A 16141-nucleotide genomic window follows, 5' to 3' on the forward strand; every position below is an offset into this window, starting at 1 on the left:
GCCTTCCTGACCTGTAGTCTTCTTCTTGACCTCTCCGCCTCCATCCTACTCCGCCCTATCACCCTCACCTTGGCCTCTTTCCACCTATCACATTTCCCCCGCCCCTCCTCCAAGTCCCTCCTCCCTACCTTTTATCTTCTCCTGCTGAACACTCTCTGCTCATTCCTGAAGAAGGGCCTGTGCCCGAAACGTCGAATCTCCTGTTCCCTGGATGCTGCCTGACCTGCTGTGCTGTTCCAGCAATAAAGTTTCAACTTTGATCTCCAGCATCTGCAGACCTCACTTTCTTTTCCTGACCTGCAGTCTTCTTCTTGACCTCTCCGCCTCCATCCTACTCCGACCTATCACCCTCACCTTGACCTCTTTCCACCTATCACATTTCCCAAGTCCCTCCTCCCTACCTTTTATCTTCTCCTGCTGAACACTCTCTGCTCATTCCTGAAGAAGGGCCTGTGCCCGAAACGTCGAATCTCCTGTTCCCTGGATGCTGCCTGACCTGCTGTGCTGTTCCAGCAAGAAAGTTTCAACTAGAAAATATCAAGCCAACCATGTTAACTTTGAATAACAATGCATTTCCAAGCCAGGGCACTGTGTTTCCATATGTCTGTTGCCCTTGCCCTTGCCCTTCTTGATCATCTAAGTCAAAAGATTGGGAGATTCTGCAGAAGAAAACTTGGTAAGATAGGAGAAAGTGAGGACTGCACATGCTGGAGATCAGAGCTGAAAATGTGTTGCTGGAAAAACGCAGCAGGTCAGGCAGCATCCAAGGAGCAGGAGAATCGACGTTTCGGGCATGAGCCCTTCTTCCGGAATGAGGCTCATGCCCGAAACGTCGATTCTCCTGCTCCTTGGATGCTGCCTGACCTGCTGTGCTTTTCCAGCAACACATTTTCAACTTGGTAAGATCGTCAATGGTGCAGAAGTGATGGAGGGAGTGAAAGTTTAAGGGATAGATCAGGCACTATTCAAGAGAGCAATTTTGACCTGAATGATGTTGCGCTTTTTGAATGTTGTTGGAGTTGGAACATGCAGACAAAAGGAGAGTATTCTATTATATATCCGAGCTCTGCACTGGAGGTGGTGGAGAATGTTTGGCGTCAGATGGTGAGTCACTTGTTGCAAAGTTCACTGCATCCTCCGCCTCCTTTGCCCTGTATTCATGTGGCAGCTTTTGGTGAGTGATGACCTTAGTTTCCAGTCCCCACATGATTATGGCAGAAGCTGCAATAACAGCAATTTCACTGCATGTCACAAGAAGGTGGCCCTTCTTGGTTATGGTCATTACCTGACACTGTGTCATCATTAGGTTACCTGGCAACCTAAGTCCAAATGTTCTCCAAGTCTTGCTTCATGTAGGGATGGAGTACTCCTGAGAGTTTGGAAGAGTCCGATTCAGTCTTGGCTTTCAGGAGGAAAATGCAAAGATACCAAAAGGGGAACGCAAGTGCAGAGCAATAGGAAAAGTGCAGGGGAATGGAACTAGCTAAATTGATCTTTTCAGGAACCAGCAGGGACTCAATGGGCTCTTTCTGTGCTGTGACTACTTCATAAATTCTGGCATATTGAGCATTTGTGCTCTAGACATCATTGTAAATTTAACCAGCTTTTCCAATATTGCTATAGCACAGGAGTCTACCAACATTGAAATCAATAGACAAAGTGGAAAATGTCTAAATTGTTTGATTCCACAGTCAGTGTACTTTGTTGTAACAATATATGAACAGCTTGGATAATATTACAGCTAGGTACAAATGTTCAACACTATCCAATCACAGAACAATCATGGTGTAGAAGGAGCCCATCATTCAGCCCATTGTCCCTCCAAGACCAATTTCATTAATTCCACTTTCCCAACCTTTTCCCAAAACTCTCAATTTTTGCCCCTTAAAGTGTCTTTCCAATTTCTCCTTCAGAGCCATGACTCAATTTGCCTCCTCCAGATTCCCAGGCAGTGCATCCAGGATGTAACCACTCACTGTTTTTCTAAGCAAGTTTCCTTCATGTCACCTTCAGGCTTTTCACCAATCACTGTGATTTGTGTCCTCTGTTGCTTGACCTTTCAGCCAGTAGGGCTTGTTTTTCTCTGGTTCTGATGAAGAGTTACCAGACTCAAAATGTTAAGTCTGCTTTCTTCGCACACATCTGCTACCAGAACCTGATGAGTTTTGCCAGCAATTCCTCTTCCAGGTTTTCTTTATCTATTCTGACAAGACCATCATCAGCATTTCTATCAAAACTCGCAACCTTCTCTTATCTAAGCAGAACAACTCCACGTTTTAAGGCTTTCTAAACGGAAAGCCAAAATTTTGGAATTGCAAGCTCCAAGACAGCAATGAGTATAGTGTTGCTCTGACCAAGTGCTAACGGCTACACAACACTGTTAAATCCTTGCCTCTTTTTAATGATGGCCATGGCCTAGCTTGCCATTCGTTGAGATTGAATAGTCTTCCTGAAAAGTCCAGTGAAGTGGTAGATGGACAGGTGTATTTTACTAAAAAGCCTCCACACCACTCCCACCCAACTCTGTGCCAATAGCTGTATCACCACTCTAGTTTCATTACTATTGAGTAACCACATCTGAAACAATGGAACTTTGAGTAGCCCCAAAACCTATTGCTCACACCCAGTATTGTATATTTTAATAATTAATTTAAGATACACCAACAATACTACATCAGTTAGGATGTTGGTCAGCTACTCGTTTGAAGGTTGATTCTGAAAAAAAGCTACAATTTTCAATCATGGCTGGAAGAGGATTAATCTTGTTGCTTATTCATTCTTTGTTTGTTTTTTGAATTTCTACCTTTGAATTTTTTTGTGTAAATAAAACCTTAATTATATAATGAAATGCAAAATATCATGGATAGGCCACTTACAGCCAGCTACCATACTGTTAGCAATGGACCTTTGCATTGAAGCCTCACTGTTCAGAATATTATGATATGAAACTAAAATTCAAATAATCCATTATCATATCAGCACCTTCCACCTTTGAACCTTTTTACACTCTTATGTGCTCGAACTTGGTTTGAAACTCATCAGAGGTTAGTTCCTGTATTAGGATTTGCCTGTGTAAGCCTTGCCAAGCAGTAGTAATTCCATTATCACATGTCTGTCTCACCTTCATGAAAAAAGTTGTGTTGTCTTTGTACTTGGTAGTTTCTAAAGGCAGCAAGCTAAAAATCAAGTTCAAGTGGGCTTTTAATTAATTGAGACCTGTCTGCTTCATTTGATTCATTGTTCATTTGGGCAGGATATATTTAAGTGTTCACGGCCGCCTGTCTCACAGAACTCTACACCAGATCAGTTGACTCAGCCTGAGTAGATTCTGTATTCGTGTCAGCAGTGCCTGCTTTTCTGATGCAGTTGAGAGAATGTTTGGTCATTGGAACATTTGGAATTGGAATCTTTGTCAGGCTCAGCTATATGCAAAATCCTTAGATTCAGTTTTTCCCATTTTTGTTTTCCATTTACATTTGACTAGTTAATAATACTTGACAAAATAGATGTTTGCTACTTTGGCAAAGAGATTTTCAAATAAATTTTATATCATTGTACAGGTTTTGATTCTCTCATTATCAAGAAGTGTCAATTGAGACTGAAAGGTTTTCAAAGTAATTGACTTTTGGGACATTGAATCACAAATAGAGACGCTTAAAACCTTAGTACTATAATTTGAAACTCTGGATGATTCATTCTTCTGCTTTGAGAGATTGAGGGGCTAATTCTTTGTTAATGCCTTCCTTGATATGTTGTTTCTTCTCAAACTTAAAATCGCTGTTTTTTTCTATTAATTGCTGTAATTACAACAAAGCAGTTAGCTGGTATCTTTTGTTTTTTTCCTATCATCTGTATGGCTTGATAAAACAACTCTCTCTGTTGTGGCTTCCTTATCTCCCCTTGTCCTTCAAAAGTACAGCAAATCTTGCCTAGCCCTTTAGCTTTACTAAAGATAAAAAAAAGATTAATCTTGCAACATTTTGAAGTACTCATATCTTCCAGCCTTAAACTTCTTAGCCTGCCATCTGATTTCAATCAAGATTAGCTGTTAAGTATTTTATCCTTTCTCAATTAAATTCTGTTCATTTAACAAATAATCAATCATTTTAAGCTTATCTTCTAGTGAATACTTCTTTTAAAGTCCATATTTTTCCATCACCTTTTCATATACAGCCGCACCAGTGTGGTTTTCATGTTATCTGCAGTCATTTCAGAATTGTGTTGGATTCTTTTATGCCTGAAAGCTTCTTCACCAACGTTTGAGCCCCTCATATCATCTGTCTTATGCAGGATGTCATAAAAGTGAGTCATGGCTCAGAATCCTATTTCAACAGTTTTGCCCTCTGTCTCAAAAACCCCCTTGAACTGCTAATGAAGTGGAGATTTTTTGTTAATTTCATGGCTGGGCTCATCCAACTATTTCACATTGACAACTGTCTTTAGATTCATGAATATTAATAATAAAGTTACTTTTCCCAATCTTAGCATAGAATTTCCTCTGAATGTTCTGTAGTGATCCAAGTATGAAGTCTTCCTGCTGATCAGTAATGCTTGATAGATTTGTTTTTATGCTCAAGATAAGCAATAACTTCATTTAGAAAGTTTTCCTTTTTTCTCTCTGTTCTGAGCAGAAAAGCAATGGCAGCAATAGTGCTCAGGGATCCTAATGATTTAAGTTTATTAAGATTTGGGTTTTGCTAAGTCATACTCCACTCTGTATTATTTGGGATATCACAAAAAAGAGTCTGTTGCTCAGGCTTTAGTTCATTAATTCATGGTCACACACTACTCTGATATCAGATATTACTTGACACACTTGAAACTTCATAGGTAGGATTAGTTAAATCATGACTGTTGGTGTTCAGTTCTTAAATCAGTATGTCTCTTCCCTTCTCCCAGAGCAAGGTAATGTATTGCTTGGTATCAATATTGTTGTGTTCACAGTTTTCAATTTTATGATGCCTACTATGGGAGCCCCTTTGTCTCTACAAGTGTGAAGTAGAGTTCTAATTTGTTGCTTCTAGTTCTCCAACTTAAAAGAATTTGATCAATGAGTCTGCGTTCATTTTCAGGACTCTGCAGCAGAGTGTTTCACTGTGAGTCTTTGCAGCAAGTTTGTTATTAAAATCCACTAGAGCTCAGTTTGTCAGTGTAGGTTGTTAACAGAGTGTTCATTTGTCTTGCATTCATCAACTTCTGATCGTCTTGGTCCCTTCCAATGTATGGTGTACTGAAGTAGAATTACTGAATTAAGTTGAGCAATTCTTTTTCTTGAGATATCAGGGGGAAGCGTTGAGTTTTCATTATTAAAATCAATTAGCACATCTGAAATGAAGCTGCATAGTAAACAGTACATTACAGACTATAAAGTGGCAAACAAATGTATTAACTCTTAATAGAACAACAACTCTCACTTTATAAAACATCTTTAACAGAAGATATTTCGAATCCCAGCAAGATAATGAATCAAAATTTGACACCATGCCTCATAAGGCAATGTCAGGATAGGTGACCAAAGCCTCAGAATGATAAGTTTTGTGGATTATCTTATCAAAGAAAGGAGAAATGGAGATAGCACTTTGGGAAGGTAGAAACCCACTGCACATGGTGGAGCATACACACGAGGCCAGAATTGGAGGAGCATGTAAATCTGGAAGGATTGTTGTGCTCATGGCACCATGCAGGGATTTAGAAGCAAAAATAGGAGCCTTGAAGAAGGCTGCTGGAATAGGAACTGCCAAAGGTGATGTGTTGCAACAGAGGTGTTCGGAGAGGTTGCAGTGAAATAGAGATGGAAATGTGTTGCTGGAGAAGCGCAGCAGGTCAGGCAGCATCTAGGGAACAGGAGAATCGACGTTTCGGGCATTAGCCCTTCTTCATTCAGGAATAAAGAAGGGCTAATGCCCGAAACGTCGATTCTCCTGTTCCCTAGATGCTGCCTGACCTGCTGCGCTTCTCCAGCAACACATTTCCATCTCTGATCTCCAGCATCTGCAGACTTCATTTTCTCTGCAGTGAAATAGAATTAAGTGTTATTCTGGTACATGTGAAAACTAATGCCACTTTTGGATGGATTGAGAGATTTAGCTCCTAACTCAAGCAAAGTGTTGTAGAGTTTTCAGTATTTATTTATTGTAACACAATTGTAGAAACCCAACAGCAAGCTAAATATTTGCAAGCTATTAATTTTTATAATAAACACTTGCACTAATGTTTGATCATGATATTTGTAGTACGGAGACCAGAACCGCGTGTTGGGTGTGTGGTTTGATTTCAACAAGAACTCTATATGAAGTTAGCAATCCTGCTTCCTTTTTATATTCTATTCTGCTTGAAATTAATTTGAGTATTTTATTTCAATGTTAAGAACTACCGAATCTTGTTTTATTACTTTGGAGTGTCTGTACTTATACATCCTTTTTTTCTTCTAATTTCACACCTTCAAAAAAAAGTGCGTCTCCATATTTCTCTTAACAAAATGAACAATCTCATGGTTAGCTACCTTAAATTTATTTGCCAGATAGCTGCTCACTTTGTAAGCCTGTCTCGGAGGAGACTGGGAGGAGTGTGTAGCAAGTCACCCTCACTCTGAAGCAGACTGGGGGATTGTGCAACAGGGAGTATCACTCTGAAACAGGTTAAGCAAGTGAGAGCAGGAGCCTTTGCTCCTGAAACAGCACAGGAAAGAGCAGAAACAACACCTTCAGAAAGAACATGAGAGCAGGGTCAGCAGCTTCATTAAGAGCAAGAGTGAGTGTGGGGTCAGCAGCTTCTCAAACAATGTGAGATACACAAGTCAGCAGTTTCATAAAGAGAACAATGGATCTATGTGAGAGAAGCAGCAACAGCAAGAGATAAAAACTAGCAGCAGAGAGCTCCTCCAACTAGTTTGTTCCTTTAAGAGCTGAAGTGTGATACCATAGGAGAACAGGTAAGTAATTGGTGAGCAAAGTAAAAATGATTTGATTTATCATGGAGAAATGGTTAGAGGAAGGCCAAAACTGGGAACTCAATATTTAAGGGTATTCAAAATTCCAGAAGAACAGGTTAAAAAGGAAAAAAAGGGTGAGGTAGCTTTGCTAATAAAGGATGGGGACAAATCAGATGGGGAAGGGTGACATGGAAGGGGAATTTGTCAAGTGCATCAGGGATTACTTTTTAGAACAGTATTTTGCAGAACCAACAGGGGAACATGCTAGTTTAGATCCAGGAATGTATAATAAGGCAGAAATGATTGATGCATTTTAGAAAATTCATAAAGCTTATGAGTGAGAAAGGATAGACAGATATGTGGGGTGGAAAGAAGATAGGAGGAGGCATCTTGGGTTCTAACTATCACCTAATCAGATGGGCTTAATTTCCTGTTTCTTGTGTGGACTCAATGTAATTTTACAAGTATTGCTGTATTTTTTTTATTGGAGACCGAGTGAATGTAGTCTCCATAGATGGATTGCTTGTGAGAAATCTGGACTCAGAACCATTTTTGTACTATTTAGCTGTTAATGTGACCAATTCTTCTGGCAAATCAGATAATTACACTTGGTTGCACACTGGGATCATTAACATGACAATTTTAACTGATTGAAAGTCACCTGCAGCCCTTTTACCCAAAACGTCTTCATAAATCTGGCAACATGTGTGATGCCTCGTGTGTGGTACACATGCATGTTTAGTTGTAAAGCCTTGGTATATGCCAGCAGGACATCCATGATGTTGCTCATGAAGCATCAGAGATTTTGTTGCTTTGAGTAGGAGGGGAGGCACATTGCCACTGAGAACTTGGAAAACATATTTGCACAGAAAATATGCAGAGTTGTTCAATTGCTTCATTAAAAAATACTTTTATCATCTTTAGGTCGATTATATTCATTTCTTCATGTTATGTTCTTATGTAATGTTCTACGTAAATACATGAGCTCAGCTTACAAAGTACCAATAAATAAAACAAAACTTTTTTTTGTATTTTTACATTATTACTAAATATCCTTGCACAGTAGTCAGCCACCCCCTTGTTCTTGTATAAACTCTGACTCACTATCATTGAAGCTAGATATAACCTATTAGTGATATGTAATGCAGAACTGAAAATAGTTGTTTCAATAAATAAATGTTGCTATTTGCAAAACTGACCGAATTTTCTACCTGAAAAGCTGTTCCAAATTAATTTTTTCAAACTTATGAGGGAGACAGGTACCTTTACATTGGAGACAGCATGGTGACTGTGAAAAAGACTCTAGAGAATGCAGGGGAGTGAATTACTGTTGCCAAGTTCAAGGTGGTGACCGGATGGAATCTTGTGCTGCTCCCAGGTGTGGGAAGTTTGGCAGGTGGGGAACCTTATTATGCAAGAGGTTGAAAATCATCCTCATGGGAGCAGGATTAAATTGCAATATTAAGTTCTCACGAGCTTGAAGGCGAGTCAAACTTGCATCCATTTGCTCATCATGCACACTAATTAAAAGTTAATCTCTCCTGAATCAAGTGCACTTTCAAATTAACTGATCAATATGTGCCTTCAGATTCATGACTGCACTGTCAGTGAGGTATTGTACTTGGCGTGGAGTATACCGCTACACTTCCCTCTTTGGGGACACTATTCTGCAATGGACCATGAATGAGATTGTGAAGTAGCAGATTAAAGACATAGTGCGAAAGACAAACCTTTCTCTGAGTGAATGTCAAGATGCAGGAGCATGCAAGGTCCTAGCAACATGGTTATGTTGTTTGGTGGAGAATGGGACTTGAGCATAGAGATGATTGGAAAGAGGTGATTCTAAAGGGAGGGTCTGTGCTGTGAATGGTGGGGAACTGGTGTAGAACTGGAGGTACCTCGCAGTGAGAGGAATGGGATGCAGCAAGGTGGGACTTCTAGGATTATGGTCCTTTATTGGATGTCGTGAGTTGAAGGCTGTGGAGTCATATGATACAGTTGGAATGGTTAATGGGTCAGAGAGGGCAAGGGGATGGTAATGAGTGTAGGCTCAGATGGGAGAGAACGCATGTGGTGTCTGATGGTAATAGGAACAGGAGTGACAGAGAGGTGTGATTCAGGAGTAATAGAAGAGGGAGGAGTAGCTATAGTTGGTGGGTCAAGCTATTTGGATGAATTTAGTGGATCACTCTGGGAGGATGAAAGCTGGATGAACAAGTTTGAAAAGGGATGACTTGTTTTTGTCTTCGCAACTGATCCTTAATATGCAATAACCCCAGAAGTGTGACTCCTCCAAAGTGGATGAAGTGGAGTCATTTTTTGAATGCAATTGACCAAATACAGAGTCATCCTGATAATAAATTAAATATGAGAACCATGGTCAGATATCTACTCATTGCGATGCAAACCTCTGAACACTCTTCCCTGAGCCCTGGTTCTCAGTTACATAACATCCCAGAAGCTTGGGCGGATATGCTATAGAACAGTTCTTGCTGACTGAGGAAAGGAAGGAATTGCCCGGTCTGTGATCACTTGGGAATAGGGGAGAGTAATGTACCGTACAGCAACTTCACTCTTGGCATTCCATTGGTCTGAAATATTTGCAGGGAGAAGCAAGCCTAATACTGGGATGCTCCCAAAGTTGTCAATCTCAAGGATGACTGTTGAAAATTTGAAGGTGGATCAAGAGAATACTTAGGTTGATGGGTGGCAGGTTGAGTGGGATGGATGGAGGACTGCCACTGTATTGGGGAAGTCCAAGGTTCCCTGATAGCTGGTCCGGGCTCATGTGGAACCTTTCTGAGGGCAAGGCGAGGAGTGATGGTGGAAAATCAGTGGTAATTGAGGGTGGGTGTAGGACCTATTTCTAGTGCTCCTGAATCCATGATCTCAATAGTGACTATTCAGGATGGTATTGATCACTGTGTGGTATATGGCCAGGTGATTCTCAGTGCCTCTGATTTGGCAGAAGTACACAGAACAAAGGCAAGGGTATGCTGATCAGATTATTCCCTGTAGTTTGTTCAGACATGTTAGTGGGTCATGTCAGCCCAGCACTTCTGATCGATCTGGTACAGCAGCAAAGGGTGATCCCAGGATAGGACAAACCATCGCCAGTTCAGCCCCAGGGAGTATATGGTTATACAACTCAAGGGGCTGGCAACTAGGAGCCATCACAGTCAAAACCCTGAAGAGCAATCTAACGTGCAGCAGGCAGTGCAGCTAATTGCCAGTGTCAGAGGCAGCTGGGGATATCATCGGTTGCCATCATTCACATGTTCTGCTTCTCCAGGAAGGCCTGCATTTAAAGGCTCGGGAGCCAGTCCAGTGTGCCCAATGTAGATTCACAATAGACCCAAAGTTAATCTGGCAGAGATGTGGGATTTGCTGTCATTGCTGGATTTCCACAGGTGCAATTCGCTGCTCATTTGTGATTTTGAGAGCTCTCTGGGTCCCTCCTCGCTATTCAATAACAAAAACAAGTTTCACTCATTATATCTGAAACTGGTCTGTGATCAGTGGAAACATCCTTTAGCATGTGTGCACTACCCAGGGAGTCTGACAACTCCTACATCTTCACACTCAGCTGCCACAAATGATTGCTCCCCTTCATCAACTGCAAGGTTGTCCCAGTGGTGACAGGGGATACCCAGTTGGTAACACCAGTGTAGAACTCACAAAATGAAGCAGGGAAAAGGTACAATACTGCCTGAGCCTCAGATGGGGGAATGATAAAGCATGCTGGTTGACTTAGTAAAGGTGAGGTTCTGCTGTCTGCGCTGCTCAGGCAGAATGATACAGTACATGCCAGAGCTCTGCACAATCTTACTTAGCAATGTGGGGAGGAATTTGCAAACAGTGAGATGGAGGAGTGAGGTTGGTCCTCTGATGCTGTGATAAGGAAGTGAATGATGTGAGTGCAGCAGTAGATGCCAGGGCAAGGAAACGATGTGGCAGACAGACCTGTAAATTCCTCAGATTTCAGATTACTATCAGTATCAACCTCTGTTGACTGCACACCCAAGGTCCTCTCGTGGGTACTGTTTCATTGAGTTGTAGTATAGCTTTAATGGGTACATTGATGATCTGGATATTGTGAGGAACTATAATCACACTGCCATTTTGCAGTGAACATTTTTACATTAGAACTGTGATCCACGTTTCTAGCCAGCAATTCCAAAGTCGTCATCTTCAAAGATGGGGAACATACCTGAAGTCAACAAGTCCTCCTTTGTGCAGGATAGTCAAGAGACATGAAACTACACCTCCTTTTTCATAGTAGTAGATGCCGCTCTCTGTGAGTTAAATGTCCAGCAACACAGCCACACACTTTGACAGCTCCTGTGAAAGCAAATTATGTAGATTCATGTGAGGTTAGGGTGACCTTTGGCCTAGGTGCTAGATGCCTAAGGCACCAGAGGAGTTATGAAGTGCTTCAGATTGGAGAGAGTTGGATGCCTCAAGTCTGATGGCAGGGACTGGAGGAGAGTCAAAGTTGTTAAGTCCTGGGTGAGGGAAATGGAATTGTGTTGGGTTGGGGGAAGGTGGTCTGAGGTCCACAGTGTACTAAATAAGGAATGATATAATTGGGTCGTTGGAGGTGAGTGGGGGTTAGTTTGATACTTAGGGGTTAGATGTTTTAATACTCAATTTTTTTTTCTGGTTACTGTTAGCTTAACTGAAGCAGAACTCTCTGAATTCTCTTCTTAATGGTTCAGAGAATTCCAGATGAAGGGAAATTGCCCTTCAGTGTGTTCAATTTCCTGGGCAATTCCCATAGATCAGCTGCATCTGGGATTTCATCTGGTCCAACGTACAACTACTGTTTATACCGCTCCAGTGACTATCTGGCATTGAAATATCTCGGCCAGCATTTTCGTGTCAAGACTGTTTGCAATGTGATTCTGTGCATGTCAATCTGACATAATAAGCGTATTATTACTGCCACGTAAGCCTTTGTCTTCACAGTACACCTGTGAACTAATCAATCTGACTACATTCAAGGACATAATCTGACACATCCTTCTCAAGATGATAAATGTAACTCGTCCCTCTTCTCATAATGAGTTTGGACTTGTCATTTTCTTCGGGGTGGATTCTTTCTCCCATTCTTGCACCAATTTTTCTCTAATGCCCAATTCCTTCACTGCAGCATGGTTATTTGATGATATCACAAATGTATCATGCCTTTTAGCTTGAAACTAGCTTCATATGTCATTAATTTTGTTAGAAGTCTCATTTCTCTTCATTGTTCACCAATTATTCACAACCTGTGTGTGTGTATGCATGTCTTTAAAGTCACATGCATCTTCACAACACAGCTGTATCGCCTATTAGATCCCCTGAGCAAAGTTATAAAGACACAGGGTGTCCTTGCTTACAATTGGGATTATGTAACTGCAAACTGCAACTTTAATTGAAAAGACTTCAAATGGAGCATTGATTCCTATGGGAATCAATGTTAAAAATGAAGTCATATTTCATTGCGCCCTGCTTAGAACAAACAAATATAGCTGTACCCTCCAAACTGAAATACAGTATTTTAAATTCCTAAATACATCACTGGTAAATGAAATAACTGTTCAAATAAAATGAATTGTAAAATATAAAATTGCAATGTAACGTTCTTCTTCCACACGTTCCAGTCATGTGCTCTCGGAGAGTGCAGCCAAGGGGATATTGCAGAGTGAATGCTGGGGGACTTAGGTCAGCTGTTGAGGGCGTCACTTGTTCCTGCCTTAGGGTTTTCCTTTCGGGAGAGGTATTTGCAGATTCCCTTTTTGTTGTCTGCAACCAACCCCCAGGGTCCGTTTGGTCCACCACCTTGCCTCTTTTAGCTGTCTACTGCACCCCCTCATGACTGGACTCTCTAGCATTTCCTTCTCTCGTTCTCTCACACTCTGATGTTGGCCAGCACTGTCAATGTTCCTGAGGCAGATGATGACTCTCAGCCATTGGCGCAGGCCAACAGGGGGAGCAGCTTGGTTTTTATTTTCCTAGCAGTAGGACAGGCAGAGGGTGAAGACCACTCTGATGTGGTAGGAGATCGGTGGCTCCCCTTTAGTTTATGTAGGCTATGCACTGCAATCTGCAGCAGTTGTAGGTCCACAGGGGTGGGATGGGTGTTGCCAAAAGCTCAGAGGCGAGGGTACTGGTACTGGGCTCAGGCAGGGCCTCTCTGTCTTAATAAGGTGGATTCTTGCGGCTGGTGGCAGCCTCTTGGTGTGAGGATGTATGTTGATGTGCAACAGCTACAACTTGGCTAGAGGCTAGCACCAGCTCTGGGAGCCTATCTGTGTCCTGGTGGGAGGGGGCTCTTTGATGAAGACCTCAGGCAGTGTTGAAGCATAGGGAGCAACCTAAGAAGTCTGAGTGAGGGTTAGGTTATGCCATTTGTGACATCCATCGTGATTTGTGGGTCCTGTTAACTTAGCAACATTAAAACAAAACAATATTAAAACTGGCAATGTTAAGTTTGGACTCCCTGAACTGATAAGTAAAGCGCATCTATTTCAGCGTGGAAAAATTGAGGCCGACAACTGATTTGAGTCCAACACATTGTGGCTGAGAAGGGGGTCAACTTATTCCTGCTTATCAACTTATGCCACCATCTACGGTATTGCTTTAGTTCACTGTATACACTTGGAGAATTCATAATTAAGTGTTGCATTAAAGCGACTGATAATGAAGGTAATTGAGTGTGTCACCTTGCCTTCGTGGTTGAAATTAATTTATCCACTTTATTGTGTTAATAGGTGCTGTTTACAACTCATTATAGACTGCCCCCCTGTCATTCAGGAAGAGCTGGATCTCATTAGTGCTCTCAATGTGATGGAAGAGTTCAACATGAAGATTTTGCCCATGCAAGGTATAAGAGCTTGCTTCTCAAATGAAGCAGGTCAAAGAAAACATATCTCACACGTAGAAGAGAGTGAGGGGCATTAGTAGTTACAAAGTGGGAGTGATGGGATGAAGACCACTGGGCAATGTTGGCAGGCAGTACAAGGGAATGGTGATGCTATTGCTGTGTTGTTGCTGGACCAGAAACCCAGAGATCGAGGTAATGAATCAGGTTCAAATCCTAGCACAGCAGATGGTGGAACTTAACAACAGTTTTTTAAAAAAAGTCTGGATTTAAAGTCTGTCCTGTACCCATAAAGCAGAATGAGTCTAACCTGTTCAATTACCAACCCCTCAGTCTAAGCTCAATCTCAATGAAAGTGATTGAAGGTGTCATTAACAATGCTATCAAGCAGGGCTTGCCTAGCAATAATCTCCTCACTGCTGCTTGGATGGATTTCTCCAGGGCTACTCAGCTCCTGACCTTATTACAGCTCTGGTTCAAACATGGCCAACAGAGCTGAATTCTAAAGGTGAGGTGACAGTAACTTGCACTTCACATCAAGCCCACATTAAGGAGCCCCCAAGAAACTAGAGTTATTGAGAATCTGGAAGAAAACTCTCTTTTGGTTAGTCATACATAGCAAAAAAAAAAGTTGAGTGTTGGAGGTCAGTCATCGCAGCTCCTGAACGTGTCTGCAGGAGTTCCACAGGTCACTGTCCTCAACCAAACCATCTTCAGCTGCTCCATCAACGATCTTCCTTCCACCAAAGATCAGAAGTGGAGGTGTTGGCTGATGATTGCATAATGTTCGGCACCATTCGCGATCCTCCGAATCTGAAGCAGTCCAAGTCCAAGTAAGAAAGACCTTGACAGTCTCCAGTTTGTCCTGACAAATGGAAAGTACATTTGTGACACACAAGAGCCAGGCAATGCCTAGTTCCAACAAGACAGAATTTAACCTTGCCTTTTGGACTTGTGTTGGCATTACCATCACTGCATCTTCCACTATCAACATCCTGAGGAATTACTGTTGACCAGAAACTGAACTGGACAACCCGTATAAGTACTGTGGCTATAAGTCATAGAGATGTACAGCCCAGAAACAGGTCCTTCAATCCAACTCATCCATGCTGACCAGATATCCTAAATTAATCTTGTCCCATTTGCCAGCATTTGGCCCATATCCCTCTAAACCCTTCATATACATGTACCCATCTAGATGCCTTTTCAATGTTGCAATTGTAGCAGCCGCCTCCACTTCCTGTGGCAGCTTATTCCATACACGCCCCATCCTCTGCATGCAAAAGTTGCCCCTTTGGTCCCTTTTAAATCTTTCCCCTCTCACCTATGCCCTCTAGTTCTGGATTCTTCCAGCCCAGGGAAAAGACCTCATCTATTTACCCTATAAGGTCACCCCTCAGCTTCTGATGCTCCAGGGAAAACAGTCCCAGCCTGTTCAGCCTCTCCCTATAGTTCAAACTTGGCAAAATCCTTGTAATTCTTTTCTGAACCCTTTCAAGTTTCACAACATCTTTCCTCGAGGAAGGAGACAAGAATTGAACAAAATATTCCAAAGGTGGCCTCACTAATGTCCTGTACAGTCGCAATATGACCTCCCAACTCCTATGCTCACTGCTCTGACCAGTAAAAGGAAAGCATACTAAATGCTTTCTTCACTATCCTATCTGCCTGTGACTCCACTTTCAAGGAGCTATGAACCTGTACTCCAAGGTCTCTTTGTTCAGCAACACTCCCCAGGACCTCACCATTAAATGTATAAGTCCTGCTAAGATTTGCCTTTCCAAAATGCAGCACCTCACGTTTATCAAAATTAAACTTTATCTGCCACTCCTCTACTCATTAGCCCATCTGATCAATATCCCATTGTACTCTCAGGTAACCTTTTTAGCTGTCCATTACACTCCAATTTTAGTGTCATCTGCAAACTTACTAACTATACCTCTTATGCTTATATAATTGATGAAAAGCAGTGAACCCAGCACTGATCCTTGTGGCACATCACTGCTCACAGACCTCCAGTCTGAAAAACAACCCCTCCACCACCACCCTCTGTCTTCCACCTTTGAGTCAGTTCTGTATCCAAATGGTTAAATCTCTCTCTATTCCATGTGATCTGATCTTGCTGACCAGTCTATCATGAGGAACTTTGTCAAAGGCCTTACTGAAGTTCAGACAGATCACATCTACAGCTCTGCCATCATCAATTGTCTTTGTTACTTCAAAAAAACTCAATCAAGTTTGTGAGACATGATTTCCCCCACACAACACCATGTTGACTATCCCTAATCAGTCCTTGCCTTTCCAAATACATGTACATCCTGTCCCTCCAACAACTTACCACTATC

General features: G+C 41.8%; 1 protein-coding gene across 2 annotated transcripts in view; it reads left to right on the forward strand.

Moving 5' to 3' along the window:
* Window positions 1-16141, forward strand: part of nbas (NBAS subunit of NRZ tethering complex) — a 261417-nt gene that overhangs the window by 119428 nt on the left and 125848 nt on the right. For both annotated transcript variants that reach the window (XM_043677491.1, XM_043677501.1), the window contains exon 31: window positions 13687-13799. In XM_043677491.1, coding sequence (XP_043533426.1) covers window positions 13687-13799 — 113 coding nt within the window. The remainder of the gene's footprint in view (window positions 1-13686; window positions 13800-16141) is intronic.

Source organism: Chiloscyllium plagiosum, chromosome 3, assembly GCF_004010195.1.
Source record: "Chiloscyllium plagiosum isolate BGI_BamShark_2017 chromosome 3, ASM401019v2, whole genome shotgun sequence".
Lineage (NCBI taxonomy): Eukaryota > Metazoa > Chordata > Chondrichthyes > Orectolobiformes > Hemiscylliidae > Chiloscyllium > Chiloscyllium plagiosum.